The 15,838-nt window shown below is 44.0% G+C and overlaps 1 protein-coding gene across 2 annotated transcripts in view; it reads left to right on the plus strand.

Moving 5' to 3' along the window:
- Rapgef5 (Rap guanine nucleotide exchange factor 5) overlaps window positions 1–15,838 on the plus strand; it is a 241,593-nt gene that overhangs the window by 148,654 nt on the left and 77,101 nt on the right. For both annotated transcript variants that reach the window (XM_031357408.1, XM_031357407.1), the window contains exons 10-11: window positions 9,895–10,013; window positions 10,472–10,560. In XM_031357408.1, the coding sequence (XP_031213268.1) occupies window positions 9,895–10,013; window positions 10,472–10,560 (208 nt within the window). The remainder of the gene's footprint in view (window positions 1–9,894; window positions 10,014–10,471; window positions 10,561–15,838) is intronic.

Here is a 15,838-nt window from a genome sequence, read left to right on the forward strand (position 1 = left end):
TCTTCCTCTCTCTGTCTCTGTGTGTGTGTGTCTCTGCCCTCCTCCTTCCTTCCCTCCCTCCCTCCCAAGCCCACTCCCATGTGATGCTGAGATGAACCCAGGATCTACTTACAGGCAGGTACTATGGCAGCCCCACCACTTAATCTTGTTTTGATGACTGCATTTTTCAGCAGTATTTTCTTTTCATCTTCTTTTAAAAATCTGATTTCCATGAGGGAAAAAAATGAATCATGAGATAAGTTGTCAGCAAAATTGGTGGAGTTCCGTTCAGATAAAGCTTTCCTTAGTCTGAGGAGGCTTGTGTTTGTTTAACCCCACCTCCTAAGGACTGTAGTTGTCTGCTACCCATGCTTCCAGTACCAAAAGAGATGCGGGCCCTATGCAAACTTCCAGTGTGAGATGGGAGAGATGTCTCCCTGCTAAGTCAGGTGTCTCCTTCCTAGTTGAGAGAGCAACACTGAGGGCCTCTGAGTGGAGTGAGACAAATGTATTATGTAAAACTTCAGCCCTGGAAAGGATGACAAACTGCCTCTTCTCCATCCAGGTGTTCTCCAGGCTTGTTCACAGACTCCAGCTCAGCTTGAGAGCTGTCTCATTGCATCTGTTTGAAGAGCCTGACATTGGGCCACCTCAGCCTCTTTTATCTTGCCACCCACAGGTGGAAAATAACCTGCAGCATGCAATTAGTAAGCCAGCACTCCCTCTCTCATGGGGCTCAGAAGCTCTGAGTGGAAACAACACACTGACATTGGTTTTCCTACTGCGATCTGTCTTGGACATCCTGGGAGTCCAAGCTAGCCTCACAAGACATGTTTCTCAGGACTTGGGACAGTCAGAAACTGTTACTTTTGTTTTACACAGTCCAGGGGAGAGGATTGAACCCATGACCTTGTCCATGCTGGTTGAGCGACCATTAAGCAACAGCACTAACCTTCTCCCTTATTTTTTTTTTTTTTGAGACAAAGTTTACAAAACAACTTTAACCATTTAAAACTATACAATGCCTGCCCAGTTCTTAGATCTCTGGAGGCAAGGCAGTTTTTGTATCCTCTGCCTCTGTCAGATTTGACCTTCTTGGTGCTGGGTCTAATCCAGTCTTTGCTGAATGTGAGGCTCCTTGTCTTTGGGCCCCTGCCTCAGTTTCTACAGTCAGTTCCCCATGTTCTGGCTTGAGCTTTGCCGGGCAGCAGTTGGCTGAATTCTGAGTTTGGACCATACTAAGCACTGTTCTATTAAACTGTAATCTCTAAGGTGGTTTTCCTAAACCAGCAGGCCACTCAAATGTAAATACTTACTGTCTTAGCAGTTTTGAACATCCATAAGGTTTCAACTCACCTGTCATCTGACTCACCAGGCAGACTAACCTACTCTGGCCCTTAGGTAAATTAAGCTCTGCAGTCTCTCAGAATAGAGCACCAACTGTCTCAGAGTTATCTGTGGCTTGACCAAAGGCACTAGAGTACACGGAGTCTGTCTGTGTTTAATATCAGCTTCATCATCTTCCTGCTTTGTGTTTCAGCCCTATCAGGGGACATTTCCTCCCTGTGCTTCAGCTTCTTCCTGTATGAGCTGGCTTTTTGTAGTGTTCACTTTATAGGACAACTCTGATGATTGTGTGAGATGATGCACACTCAGTCTCTGGCTTTGCCAGACAAACGGTAAGCCCCTCGATAAATGTCAGTTGCCACATGAGCTTATCTGTCTGCCATTGCTGATTCTTCCCTGTTGTCCCATTCCTCCTGGGTCTAGTTCTCAAATCCAGAAGCACCATCTCATTAGTTCTGGTTGCCTCTACTGCTGTGTAAGCAAATTGCATTAACTTCTTGTGATTTAGTAACTGCATGATGTTTCACACACATCAAAATGCTATCATAAATTACCTTGAAAAGTGACTGAGTCCAGGGTTGTCTGTCACTGGTTTCCATACAAGTCTCTCAAGTGAGAATGGGTCACTCTGAGCTGGTAAATAACTCCTAGCCTATTTGTCATGATCCTCGGGTTAGCCTGTTTCTATGAGGGCCTCATTTCACCTGATGGTGGTCAAGATAGCATAGTGGCTGCCATTATCCACCACCAGGGTAGCCAGGTGCCCCCTGCCCCCACCTCCAGGAAAGTGTCTCCTGCCATGTTTCACTTTAAAATCCACATCTGTCCATTCATCCTTTTTATTCATTAGCTTGCTTAGTAACTGCTCACTGAGTGAGTGCAGCCTGTCAAAATCCAATGGATTGTTGGGGGTGCAAATTGCAGGTTCTACTGCAGGAAAAGTAAATAGTTTGTGAAAGACATGAAACTATCAGCATCCTCAGAGAGAGGAGGGTGGAGAAAGAGAGGGAGAACGAGAGAGGGGGAGAGAGAGATGGAGAGAGAGAGAGGTTCAGAGGGTCACACAGGACCACCAAATAAGACTGGAGGTCAAGGTCCTGGCTTTCTGGAGGAGAGATGAGTCAGGCCAGGGCTGTGTGATGGAAGGATCCACAGCAAGCTGTTGGCTCTAAACAATGTACTTGTGAGTTAATACCATGATTGTTGAATCAGGAGCTCAAAGGGAAGCAGCTCTGAGACCAGTGCTCATCCTGACTTCCTGGTGCCAATGCTGTCAGCTTAGGGGACTGTTAACAGTTTCCATCTGAAAGGTTCTCTCAGGCTGTTCCACACACCAGGAATGATTTTCACGCAGTGGGCCATGTGAAGGGAAATCTAGTTAGGGGAGAATGAAGTATAAACAGGAGGTTAGGAATACATGGCCACCTGCTGTTTTGGTTGTTCACATGACATGGATCTAAGGGACAATACCATTTAATTCTTGCCTTACTGGTGCTGAGATACCTAGCCTCTTAAGCATTAGTTGCCTAGGGGCTTCAGTTCAAACATGTTTTGACATGCTCAGTGCAGGAGGAGAGGTCTGAGAGGAGGGTGCGTGGGAGCCTGAGAGTCTCACAGTAAGGTGACCTTGAGCCATATGAGGGAGCTGGGGTCTCTCCTCTTTTGCTTGGTCATGGGTTTGCATGCTCAGTACATCCTTATCAAGTGAATATCATGTGCCTGGCCCTGATCCATTCTTTAGAAAAAGGACACACAGTCCCTGTCCTTGGAATGTCATCATTTAGTGAAGAAGAAATAGAAAGTAGGTAACCAGAGGTCATACAGTCAGATGATGGGGGCTGGAACTGGATGTTTTGGAACATCTCATCTGAGTGACTTAGTGTCAGGAGAATTTTCAAAGAAGCCAAACCTCCTTAGATGAGATGATAAATCTGAATTTCTGCTTATAAGATGGTTTATCTCAGGACACAGTCAGAGGTTCTTGGCTCTCAAAGCCCACATCTGAGCCTTCAGGTAAGGGCTCTTACAAAGCATTCACTCACCGGGCACCAGAGATGGGCTTGGAGAAGCCAGGGCTGCTTACAAGAGCACCTGGACATGAATTGGGAACAGTGGAAACAATCAGGCCAAGGGTCATGCCCCTTCCAGCAGGCTAAGAAATGTGTCTGTCACCACTTTTTCTTGGTCATACTGTGATGTATAAAAATGCAAATATAACTAGAAACTTGGCTCAAGTAAAATTAAAGCCGGCTGAACTGTGAACAACAGTTCTCCTTCCCTTTAAAAAAAAAGTATATTTACAACTCTATATTTTCATTCTGAAAATACAAATATAATTGTCCATATAAATAAATGGGGAAAAAAACCAGAAGTTTGATGTAGATGCACAAGAAGCTGAGCATGACCGTGGAAGTTAGTCTAGGTCATTTGAAGGTGGTTGTCCTGTTATGCTTCCAGAGTTCAAATTCGGGATAGCACTATAGTCGAACTGAGTGAAACCATCAATTGTTCATGCAGAGAATGGATCAGGCACAAGGAATCCAGGGGGTAGGGGGTGGGACTTAGGAGCCCTCATCTGTTTTCTTCCTCCCCAAGGCTCTTTGCAGGAGGTCACACAAGCTCCCCGACGTCAGCTGAGGAAGACTCACTACTTGCTTTTGCTCTTCCTCTTCTTCCATTGTCTCCAGTAATGTGCCTGTGGGCAGAACTCTGAAGGGTTCATTTGGCTACTTGCCAGAGCTCCTTGTACCATCCCTGAAGTGGGAATGAGAGCTGGTCTCTGCAGATCTGGGACTAAAGTATGTGTCAGGGGGTGAGGACTTCCCTGAAGATGTGCACAGAGGTAGAAAAGAACATAGTACCTCCTGCAACTTAAGCCATCCATACACTCATCCAATCTCCCAAAGCCATTTGTCCCTCAGAGTCCATGCCACTGGCTTGGTCCTCTGGTCCTTAGTCCAGGAGGCAGTCCCATTTTCCTTGGAGGACTCATTGTCTGACTTCTGCCTTCCCATCATGAGCTCTGTGCCCATCACTGACAGGAATGCCTGACACTTAACACCTTAGCAATAAGTGCTTTTTCTCCAAAACTCCATTACTGCCATCTCCTTTATCACTCCAATACCGGGGCAGCATGAGACCCTGTTAACTTCATCAGAGAGCCATCCAATCAGAGAGCATCTCCAGAACCACCCTGCAGGTGACTGAATTGGACTTATTGCTGTTGTGTAAGCATCTTGAGACTTCATGCTCTAGAAGAGGATCCTGAGGAAAGAGTTACAGGAAGGTACTCAGGGGATTTGACCTTGGAAGGATGCCAAGGAAGTGAGGCTTTGCTCTGGATTACTGAATAGAAACTAGGGTAATTCTGTGACTAAGTCTCATCCTCCCAACAGAGAATGCAGGCTAGGGCCAAGAAAGAGCAGCAGGGAGCAGACAGGCTTTGGGGGACTTGGTGGGTTGAACATTATCCATTCTTCATTTGGACATAACTAAACAGCTGCTTTGATCCATTAGGATTTTTTAGTGACCTTTGTTTTGAACCATTATGATTTTTTAGTGACCTTGTTTGCTGTTGATTCCCTACAAAATCATGTAGAACAGAACATCAAGGTCTAGCTACAAGTGTCAGCTCAGCTCCCACGTGTCAGGGCCTGAAATCTTCCTTCTCAGCTGTCAACATAGAATACTTTGTGACCAGATATGTGTGTGTGGAGGGACCCTACCAACAAGAAAAATGGTCAGTTCTGTAGTGATCTAAGCTCAACTACCCATAATTCAACACCGTCTACCAGGGAGTAAGTAGTATCAGACCTCATAGCACTGAGCCCCAAAGTTTGATGCCAATCATGAGCTCCAGGCTGTTTTATCCATGCTGCTGATCAATTGGCTATACATAGGAGTTTCCACAATCTACCCCTTTGGTTCCATTGATTTTCTAAAGTGGCTACAGAACCCAGGAAATACGTTTACCAGTTTATTGTAAAGAATATTTTCAAGGACACAAATGAACAGCAAAGGCATATGCCCCAGGTACAACTGTTTTCTGTGCAGCTGGGATGCGCTGCCTTCTGGACAGGTGGATGAACCCTCACTCACTTTCCCAGAAGCCCTTGAACTCAGTCCTTCAAGGATTTTAGTAGATACTTCTTTATGAATGCATAATTGATTAGGTCATTGGGCATTGGTGAGCACTAAAACCTTTAGTGACAGGGGCAGTAAGCCCTCTGAGCAGGTGGTTGGTTTCCTTAGCAACTGGGCCTCCTATGGTGGGGTTATTTGGTGACTTTAGCACTGTGACCTCATTAACATAAATTCCAGTGGGGTGTGTGGAAAGGGATTTGTTTTAAGTGAAAGAAGTTGCCTTCTTCCTTTGTAATTCTGGACCTGTTCAAGCTGCTTTAGGGATCAAAGACAAAGGTTAAAAACTTAAACTAAAGATGCTTTTAGTACACTAACCATTTGGGAAGTTATCATCATGGTAGATGCTGTAAATCTGAAACCTAGGACCCAACCCAAAGTGCAGGTGTCCCTTGGGCCTCTGTCCCTCCGCACAGTCTCCCTACTCAGAACTGTTGAGCCTTTGCCCCCTTGAATAAAGCCTATGCTGTTGGCCCATGTGGTTGATGGTTGATGGTTGATGGCTTTCACAATGGATCTGCCCCTTCAGACGCTCTGATGAAGGGCTATTTTCATAATGTGCCTGATCCCTGGACCCACTCCCCACCCTGGCTTTTGATGTCTCCCTTACCCTGGATGGGCTTCATCTGTCACTCATTTCCTCTAAGGCTCCTAAGCACTTAAAGCAGAAAGAAGGTCATAAAACCACAAATGTCTTTTCTAGCCTCAGCAGTTCGAAAGCTGCTCGGCAGTCTTTCTCTTCATAACTGGCTTGTTCCCTGCTGCATCCCTGAGGCCACTTTTCCAATAACATCTTCTTTAGACTACCAACCTCACACCACACCCCTCCTCCAGAGGCTGCCTCAGTTCTAGTGTATAAGAAGCCATTGCATATGATCTCCCCAGCTCGTTTCTGCTTCACTGAGCCTGCGGATTCTATCTGAAAGGAAGAAGTCTCTCTTTAAGCCTGATCCTGCATTTGTGTTCTGTATTCCTACTCAGCTAGGGCCGCAGGTACTTCAAGATCCCCAGCCCTATATAATAAAGTCTCAGGTTGCCCTTCCATATCACCTCCCTCCTTCCCTTAACACTCCTCCCTCCCTCCCCCCTCTTCCCTTGCTTCCTTCTTTCTTTCTTCCCTGCCCCTCCTTCCTCCCTCCCTTCCTTCCTCCTCCCCTCTCTCCCTCCTTCTTCCTTCCTTTCCTGTCTTCTTCCCTCCCCCTGTCTTTTTCCTTCCCTCCCTCTCTTTCTTCCCTCCTCCTCCTTCTCTCTTCCTCCCTGCTTCACTCCTTCCCTTCCCCATCTCTCGCTCCCTCCCTTCCTTCTGTCCCTCCTTCCTTCTTTCCTCCCTCCTTCCCTCCCTCCCTCCATCCCTCCCTCCCTCCTTCCTTCCTTCCTTCTTCCTCTTCCCTCACCTGTGGATTAAATGCAAAGCTTCAGAACTTTCTCTACCACTAAGCTATATCCCAGGCCCCTTTTCCAAGCTTCAGTCAGCATTTTGGTCCTTGCCCAAGGTTGGTTTGAACATGTGATCCTCCTGCCTCAGCTTCCAGAACACCTGGGCTGTGGCTCCTTCTTACCTCTTGCCCCAAAGTGATGCCAACAGATCTTTTCTTAGGCTTGTCAATTTGAACGTTGGGGGACAGGGCGGGGGGGGGGGCAGGCTCTTCCCTGGACCGCCCAACACTGCTCTCTGCTCCTCCTTCTAGCTCCTCCTGGCTTGCTGGGCCCTCATCATTTCCAGGTACCTTCTAAGAGACTGGTTGCTATCAGTTTTCATCTCTTACTGTGTTCCCATTAAATCTCATTTCATAGTTTCCACACTTGTCTGTTATCCCTTAACTTTATCAACTGCCAAGTTCTGAATTATTAACAAACTTGTCTCTATCCTTGGCCTTTGTGCAGAAAACTGTGTTTTCCTTCTAACTGCTTGGTAAATATCTACAGTACTCCATCCTGTCAATACTCAAACATCAGCTGTTTGATTGAATCATCATTCCTCGATAGATCTTTGTCCTCTTTAACAGCATTCTCAGTCTCTCAGGCCACTTATCTTTGACCACCAAACCCTTGTCCCCTGCACTTAACATCACCTTAGGGTGAGACCAAGCTGTGTTCTGTTTTCATGGTACCAGTCAGCTTAGTTCAGAGCAGACCTTGTCTTCTTCATCTTTGCTTGCTACTTAGTGTCCAGCAGGGTGTCCTACCCAAAGGAGGCCCTCTTTGTTTGCCACCTAACAACTGTCAATTACAAGCTTTAATGCTCCTATTTCAAGGATGATCTGTCATTGAACATATTTTCCACAAATAGTCCTAATACTTATTTTTACCCAGCAGTTACTGAAATAAAAATTTCATACCCCAGTCTCAATGGTGCAGTTTCCTCTTTTTGGGAAGAGGAACTGGGGACAGATGCAAAGATTCGGGTGCATTAATTTAGTTCTCCTTCATAGATGGTTATAACACACAGGATTTTTGTGTTTTTACAGCAGGTTTCAATAATTTAGATCTTTTCTTCCTCATTGATTTTTTTTTCTGCTTCTCTTCTCCTTTATTTTTAACAGGTTCCAAATGGAATTTATTACAGTGGCATAAGATGCTATTGATAGTATATCAATCCAGCTCAGCTATTCTCCTGCCCAGTAAAGTATGACTGCTGTGTGCACAGCCATGTCATACATATCACTTACACAGGCATTAGAGAAATTCTGCCCATCCATATGTATGTGTGCAGCCTGCAGAAGTTAATAATGTCATATATCACATACACATAAAATATAAAACGTACTTCAGAATGACAGTGGCTCATATAAGATGAATATTGGCTTACAATTAGAGGGAGCCTGAGAAAGACTTTGTCTTCTCACATCTGTTCTTCCAAATAATAGAATTCTTTGTCTGATTCCATGTGTCTCGTCCCAGCTTTCTTCTGCCTCCTCTCTCCTTTGCACCATATATGCCCCTCTCTCCAGCCACTTCAGTTCACTTCAGCCACATGGATAACAAAAGAACTGCTTTGGAGAAATGAAAAGATAGCAATTACACATTGGTATTCATGTTACAGGAGTCACACTGGCCTCCTTGGGGAGTTGAACAATGAATATCCAACATTAATTGCCACAGACATCATGTGTCTGACCTTGCTGAAACATAATACATCAGTTCTACATAGTAAAATTATTTGTCAGTAAGAGATTTAAAAAGAATGAAGGGCTGTTTTCCAGTATGACCAATATTGTTTGTTTTTAGGAAAAATTCAGGAGGATATACATTTCTTAGAAATTAGGAGCTGAGGGCGCAGTCTTATTTTCTGTGGGTGATTTGCTGATATTGGTGCCTTGCCAGTCTTTTACACTGACCAGTGATGAACCTATAGAAGCAATTACACAGCACTGGAGAAGGCTCCTTTCATCCACTCAGGAGGGCAGGGTATCCTTCTCTGTGTCTGCACCTAGTTTTAGGTAGTATCTTGTCAGCAGAACCATGCTAATTAGCACAGGGCTCCTTGGCAAAGAGTTGACATCACTTTTCCGAGGAAGCAATCAACTTTTCTTACTCTAATCTTGTTTTTTTTTTTTTCCAAGTCATCAGCAACATAGAAGATAGACTTTCTTATTTGCCTTTTACTGTTCTTTTACAGACTCTGGCTATCTTCCTATGGCTAGGTGCAGCACATCCAGAGAGTTGTGTAGTAAATGCCATGAAAGTTTGTATCCATGGCTTAGACTTGGGTCCATACTGCTGCATCAGCAGGGACTGTCCCCTGACTGAGTCAGGTCATACAGACACACTGGCTCTGCTCTGTGGAAGCTGTGTGTGCAAAAAATGAATGATAGTTAAGCTTCTCGACTCTTTTAAAAGGGACAGAGATGAAGAAAGTAAGTGCAGTGGCCCATGAGGTCAGAACTTCAGCCAGGATGAGATTCTAAGTGGAGATCCATTTTTGCTTGTATTTTGGTAAAACAAGTACCTGATAAATTTGAAAGTCCAGATGAAGTGGAGGGTGGAGGAGGCTTGACCTGAACCATCCAGTGTTTAAAGCAAATCTTTACTCGTAATCTTAGTATTTAATAGTAGGTATGCTATAATTTTCAAGCCAAGTAAAGACAGTAATATTAATGTGGTTAGTATGCTGTACATTTTGAAACTTTAAACTTTCTATTTTCTAAATCCAATTGCTCCTGGAGGTAGGTTTAAAAATAAAATCTTCAAATCCTAATTTCTGCCTCCCCCCAACACATGCCCATTATTTTAGAATCCTATGTCTTTAAGGCTTTTTGTGTGTGTTTCCAGAGACCTTGAGCCTAGATTTTGTACTATTAGATGCCACACCACACTCCTAATTTATTCCTGTTCTTTAAAGAAATGAGGTGAACTAGTAGTTGGCTTCCTTTTAATTTTCTCTTCCCCCTTTCTTCTCTCATCCATCACTCTGATCTGCAATTAAAGCAAGATGATGAAGTGACGATGGTTCAGGTTAAAGAGCAAGGCCAGAGTGTGCTGGTGCTGAAGAAAGTAGCAAGCTGTGGCCCAGCCCCCACCACGGGGAGTGCGGAGAGCGAAGCGAGGTGAGAGTCCCCGCAGCCCAGGCACGCTCTGGTTTCCTTCCCTGGCTGCTTCCCTTCCCAGCTCCCTCTCACTCACTCGCTCTCTCTGCCGCCTGCCCTACCCTCCCTCCTCCTCCCTCTTTTCTCTCCGCCTCTCCAGCGTTCTAGCTGACTGCAGAGCTCTCAGCAGCCAGATGGACTCAGTTCCCAGTGAAAGGACAAGGATGGCAAGATCTTTTAGCCTTTAGGGGATGCCTTTGTTAGGCACCATTCACAATGGGCAGCTCGCGCCTGCGGGTCTTTGACCCCCCTCTAGAGAGGAAAGATTCCGCGGCGCTCTCAGAGCGCCCGCTGCCCTTGCCTACCTTCGATGTGCCTTATTTCAAATACATCGACGAAGAAGATGAGGACGATGAATGGAGCAGCCGCTCACAGTCTTCCACGGAGGATGACTCAGTGGACTCTCTGCTCTCTGACAGATATGTGGTGGTGTCTGGTACCCCTGAGAAAATCTTGGAGCACCTTTTGAATGACTTGCACCTGGCAGAGGTTCAGCACAAAGAAACAGGTAAGCCAGAGTGTGGAAGGTTGGGGGCTGGGGAGGGGTCTCCTGCCGCCAAAGCAGAAGCAACTGATGCCCTGTCGGTATCCCCTGGAGTGAAGCTCCCACTGTTTTGGAAATCAGGATGGGCTGGGAAAGCATATGCTTTGTGTGGCTCTCCTTATGCCTGTGCTGTTTGTTTCAATCCAGTAAATGGACACATGTATTTCTTGAACAGCTGCCTGGGAAGTCTCCGTAGAAAGAAAATGAGGTGAGGGTAGATGTGTGTACTTGGTAATTTTTGTCAAATCTCACCTTAAAGCCACTTGGCAAGAAGCCATTATTCAATAGCCCCTGTGCTATGAAAAGTATCTCAAGGGGAGTGGGCCATGAAGGGGCTTTCACCTGGTCTGTAGGAAATGCTGAATGAGTTGGGAGAGTGGTTTCCCTGCCCAAATACAAACGATTTGCTAACCCTCAGTGGCAACAGCAGCTTCTGCCCCTTTCCAAGTGCTTACAAACTGCTTGCCCAGCATAAGGATTGGAGCGCCCCATGTGATACAGCTGCTCTGACCAGAGATCAAAGCCTTATTGCGCAGATGTCTTACCATCTGACTTTCAGCTTTGTGCACCTTTGGAAACACTGTTACTCTCTATACCGTTGTTTTACTGGTCATTTCTTTTCTCATAGAGTGCTTGCTTCTAGTAACCAGCATTTGCCATCTGTTTTAGCTTAGAGCAGTTATCCCTGTGAACAGACTTCTGACAGTAGCCTGAAGTTTGCAGCTTGGTGACTGCCATATACTTTTTGCTTCTGCAAACAGTACCTGTGACCCCCCCACATTGTGCAGTGTGTTGCTTACATCCAGAAAAGGCAGCTGTAGGTTTTATTAGTGCAGTGCAACTGCTTGGATTTTACCACACAGGGGAGACTGAAATACCAGCTCAGGAGCAAGTTTCCTAGTGTTTTACCTGGTAGTTCTGCCTGACTCTGAGTGATGTTTGGCTTTGTACTGCTTTACAAAGGACAGTAAGAGTAGCAATGATGTGTGAAATATGTAAATATGATTTTTTTAAAAAAAACTTCATGACCCAACCATGTGTCTTATAATATCATTGTTTAATTTAAAATTCCAAATACTTTGTCTTGCATACAATTGGGAAAGAATCAGTCATTGCTTACACACACAAAGTAAGCTATTCTCAATAAAATAAAACTATCATTGTGGCATTCACTTGGTTATTTTGTATATCTGCAAATTTACATTTTGTGCTTTTAAGCAATGTTTCAATGTTCTGCCTACAGATGTAATCATGAGATGGGTTCCCTGTATATCAATTTCCATAAGTTGTTGGGAGTATAATTTCTATGACCGCAAATTGTCTGTCACAGAAAGGGCAGGACTCCTTAGGCATGATGGAGTAGTGGAAGGGTTTCTGTTTTTTAACATCCTAAGCACAGAAATTATTTAATAGTAATTTGTTTGCTTTTTCTCCTTCTTTCTAAATTTACTCAGTCAGTATCTTCCTTTCTTTAAGTCTCTGTGCTTCTGGAGATTAAACCCAGTGTCTCCGCCAAGCTAGGAGTGCCATGCTCCCTATTCAGATACCCTTGCAGCCCATGGACTCACTAACAGACTCATTATTTGACACTGAAAACAAACTGTCACCTCCATGTCTGTAAGGTTAGGGAGTTGCCTCCTGTTTGCAGTGGGACATGTATGTTATGTAGTGACTTTTATTTCTGCTTTCTTCTCACTAATACTGACCATAGGATCAAATATGCCACTTCAGGCAAACACACCAAAAGCAAAAAGGACTGGGACTCATTGGACAGACCATCTAGCCCCAACATAAGTGGTTCATGAGTAAGCCTGTCTGGGACAGTCTCATCTGAGGTCCTGATCATTTATTCCGAGTTTCAGTGAAGGACTCATGGACATGAATATTTCAGAGTTTTGTAAAGACATTTGAAAAAAATATACAGTAATAACTTTTCCTCTCATGGGAGGAGAATTTTATGAAAAATGAAAATGGTAACTTTAAAGAAAGTGTTTGCTGTGTGTAAAGGAGAGAATCTTATGGGGAAGTGGCTTCAAGGAAACTTTAAAACTTCAAGGAAAGAGCTGACATGTTCTTTTCTTGGTAGACTTTAAAGATATAAAGTACATGGATTCAAATAGAAGAAAAGTGGTTATAGTTTATTCTAGCTTGAATACTAAGTGATTTAGATTTCTAACGTGGTGGAAGTCCCTAGTCAAGGGTGAGTGACACCTGAGCCAGGTTGACAGCCTCATATCAGAGACTCCTGTATCTGAGCCTGATGGAGGTGCAGAAATCATATGGGGAACAGATGGAGAAAATGAAAAGGGGCCTCAGTAAAAGTATACACAGCGTTGGAGAGTCTCTCTTAGTAAGATGGAGCCATATGAGGCCCATGTTGCCATATGTAGCCCCTGCACATTGACCTGGTGTCATGGAGTGGGAAAGGATACATGGAAAGAAGGAATGGAAATCTCTGGAAGCCTGGTGAGCTGTTTTGACATTCCTTTATTCGCATGCCCACCAGAAGCTGGGAGAACAACCAAACAAGAGATGCTTCATATGTTTCTCACCGAAGATGCTTGTGGAAATGTGTGTACAAGTTCCAGCAGAGAAGGCTCCAGTGGTCACATGGCACAGATTGGCTTGATTACCCACTGGTGTTAACATTGAAATGGAAGAAGTTGAGTGGAACAGAATAGAAATGAGAATGTCGAGGCTCTGAGAGAAGGCTTTTATTTCTGTTGTTACTTGAATCAAGAATAGGATAGAAACAATTCAGCAATTCATGCAGTATTCTGTCACCAAGTCAAGCTGAGTTAGAAATCATAATTTTATAGATGCTTAAAGGCAACCTACTTACGATTTTTCTAAATAGTCTGATCCCCATACTCACCAGAGTGATTCCATGAACCGGGATATCTTTCCTATATGATGACACCAGACATAGGAGTCACCCAGAGATGTGTGTGGAATGAATGAATGCTTATTTTTTATACTTTTATCAATTTACAGTGCATGCCCTTCTGTTTAGAGTTCATAATAGTACACCCAAGTAGCAAGTAGCAGTAAAATCCACTGAAATACAATTTTTAACAGTTTTTTCTTTTTCACATACTTCATTCTCTTAAATAGAAAAGAAAAAGGAGAATGGGGTGAGCGGCTATTTATTTGTGATTTTTGAGAAGTGACTGAAGCTGTTTTCAAAGATTTTCTTTTCTTTCATGGTTCAGGTTCTGACTTGAAACACTCAGAAATGTTAGAGAAAAATCCAGCAGTTTCTGTACCTCTACCTTTTATCTGCGCAGAAATAGGACAGACATTGCTGGGCATTCCCAGCCTGGGAATTAAAAGGAAAAAAGGGAGAAAATGACTAGGAGCTATGAATGGAGGGTCTCAGGAGGGGAGGGATGGAGGACAGGTGTGTGAGCCCAGGCTGCCCTGCTGCCCCACTGACCTGCTGCGCACAGGGGTGCTCTTTCTACTTAACCAGTTTTCTCCTGCAGACAATGAAGCATGTCTGGCCTGCAGGTGCCTCTGCAGAAACTGATTTCTATTTCAAAGCAAGGGAGAAACTGCCTGATGGGTTACTTCCTATTTCTTTATTTTTATTTCCTAATTCCTTACCCATCCTTTTGAGCAAAGTTCTCAGGAAAACCTAGCGAACTGAGCAGGCTAATAGGAGAGGGAAGGCCTCCCTGGTTCTTCTCATTAGGCCTGACCTGGTTTCTTTAAGCTATAGCTGCTTTTCCCCTTTAGTTTCATGGACTGTCATTGTGTGTTCAGTTAATACATCTCTGTTTGGTATGCGTTATATTCACTATATAGGCTGTATTGTTGCAGTAAATCTCCAACCCCAATAAACCCGTGCAAAAACACACAACTCAGTTACAATATTTATAAACTAGATGCCTAGACTGAGCAGATTTACCATTACACTACTCTATTCCCCAACTATGAGATCCCTTGCTACTTGAGGCTTCTCCAGGCCATGTGGTTCTGCTCCATCCCCCTCCACCTTACTTTTCCCCCACTCTCTAAAACCTCCAGCCCCACCTTTTCCTTCCACTGCCTAATCACAGGCTCTAGCCTTTATTTGACCAGTTAAAATGGGGAGAAGTTTCACATGAAATCACCTGAGTATGTGATTCACTCCACCTGGGGCAGCCCCTCTTGAGGAGGCAGAATTAACCTCAGAATACAAACAGCACTAGGGTAACCCACAACACTGTATATGCAGCCTGCCTTGGTCATCATTGTTCTTCCATACTGATGGATGATTGGCTTTAAGCAGCATGTGGTAGGTAAAGCCTGTGAGTGAGAAAGTGAGTCCCTTCCTATTCTTCAGAGATTACTCTGTAAAGCTGAGTAGTCAGGACAGGGGCTGGGGGTTGGCAGGTTTGAATCTGAGTGTTCTTGGTATCTAACCCAGGGCAGAAGTTCTCAACCTGTAGGTAGATACCCACTTTGGGGGTTGAATGATCATTTCAAAGGGGTTACTTAGTAACATCGGATATTTGCATTATCATTTATAACAGTAGCGAAATTACAAAGTAGAAAATATTTTTATGGTTGGGGTCACCACAATGTGAGGAAATGTATTAATAGGTCTTAGGAAAGTTGAGAATCATTGGCCTAGGGGTTTTGTTGGGTGTTGGGCTGATAAAATCCTGATTAGACAAGGACACAGCCCTTGTTTTCTATTAAGTTTTTATCTCCTTCCCTGCCAGCACCAAGTTTATAGTAACCTTGAAATGTGATTTTTATAAGGAGTGGAAAGAATGCTGGTTGGAAAGATAGAACAGTTCTGTTGAGCTTCTTTCTTGCTGAGCTTGCTTTCCTCATCCAGGTCACCAGGCCAGTGGTAAGCCTAGCGCAGACCCTATTACAGCTAATCTTTTTGAGGGAAGATAGAGAAGTTCTTTTTTTTTTCTTTTTTTTTTTTTAAAGATTTATTTATTATATGTAAGTACACTGTAGCTGTCTTCAGACACACCAGAAGAGGGCATCAGATCTCATTACAGGTGGTTGTGAGCCACCATGTGGTTGCTGGGATTTGAACTCATGACCTTCCAGAGAGCAGTCGGTGCTCTTCCTCGCTGAGCCATCTCACCAGCCCGAAAGAGAAGTTCTTAGGTACTGTAACTCTTCCCATGATTTTATATAATTGATATGTTCATGAACTTATTTTGATATTGTTGTTTTCTTTGTAGTTTATATCATATTTTGTTTTGCTTTGTTTCTTTGTTTTTTTTTTTTTTTT

Source organism: Mastomys coucha, unplaced genomic scaffold, assembly GCF_008632895.1.
Source record: "Mastomys coucha isolate ucsf_1 unplaced genomic scaffold, UCSF_Mcou_1 pScaffold6, whole genome shotgun sequence".
Taxonomy (NCBI): Eukaryota; Metazoa; Chordata; class Mammalia; order Rodentia; family Muridae; genus Mastomys; species Mastomys coucha.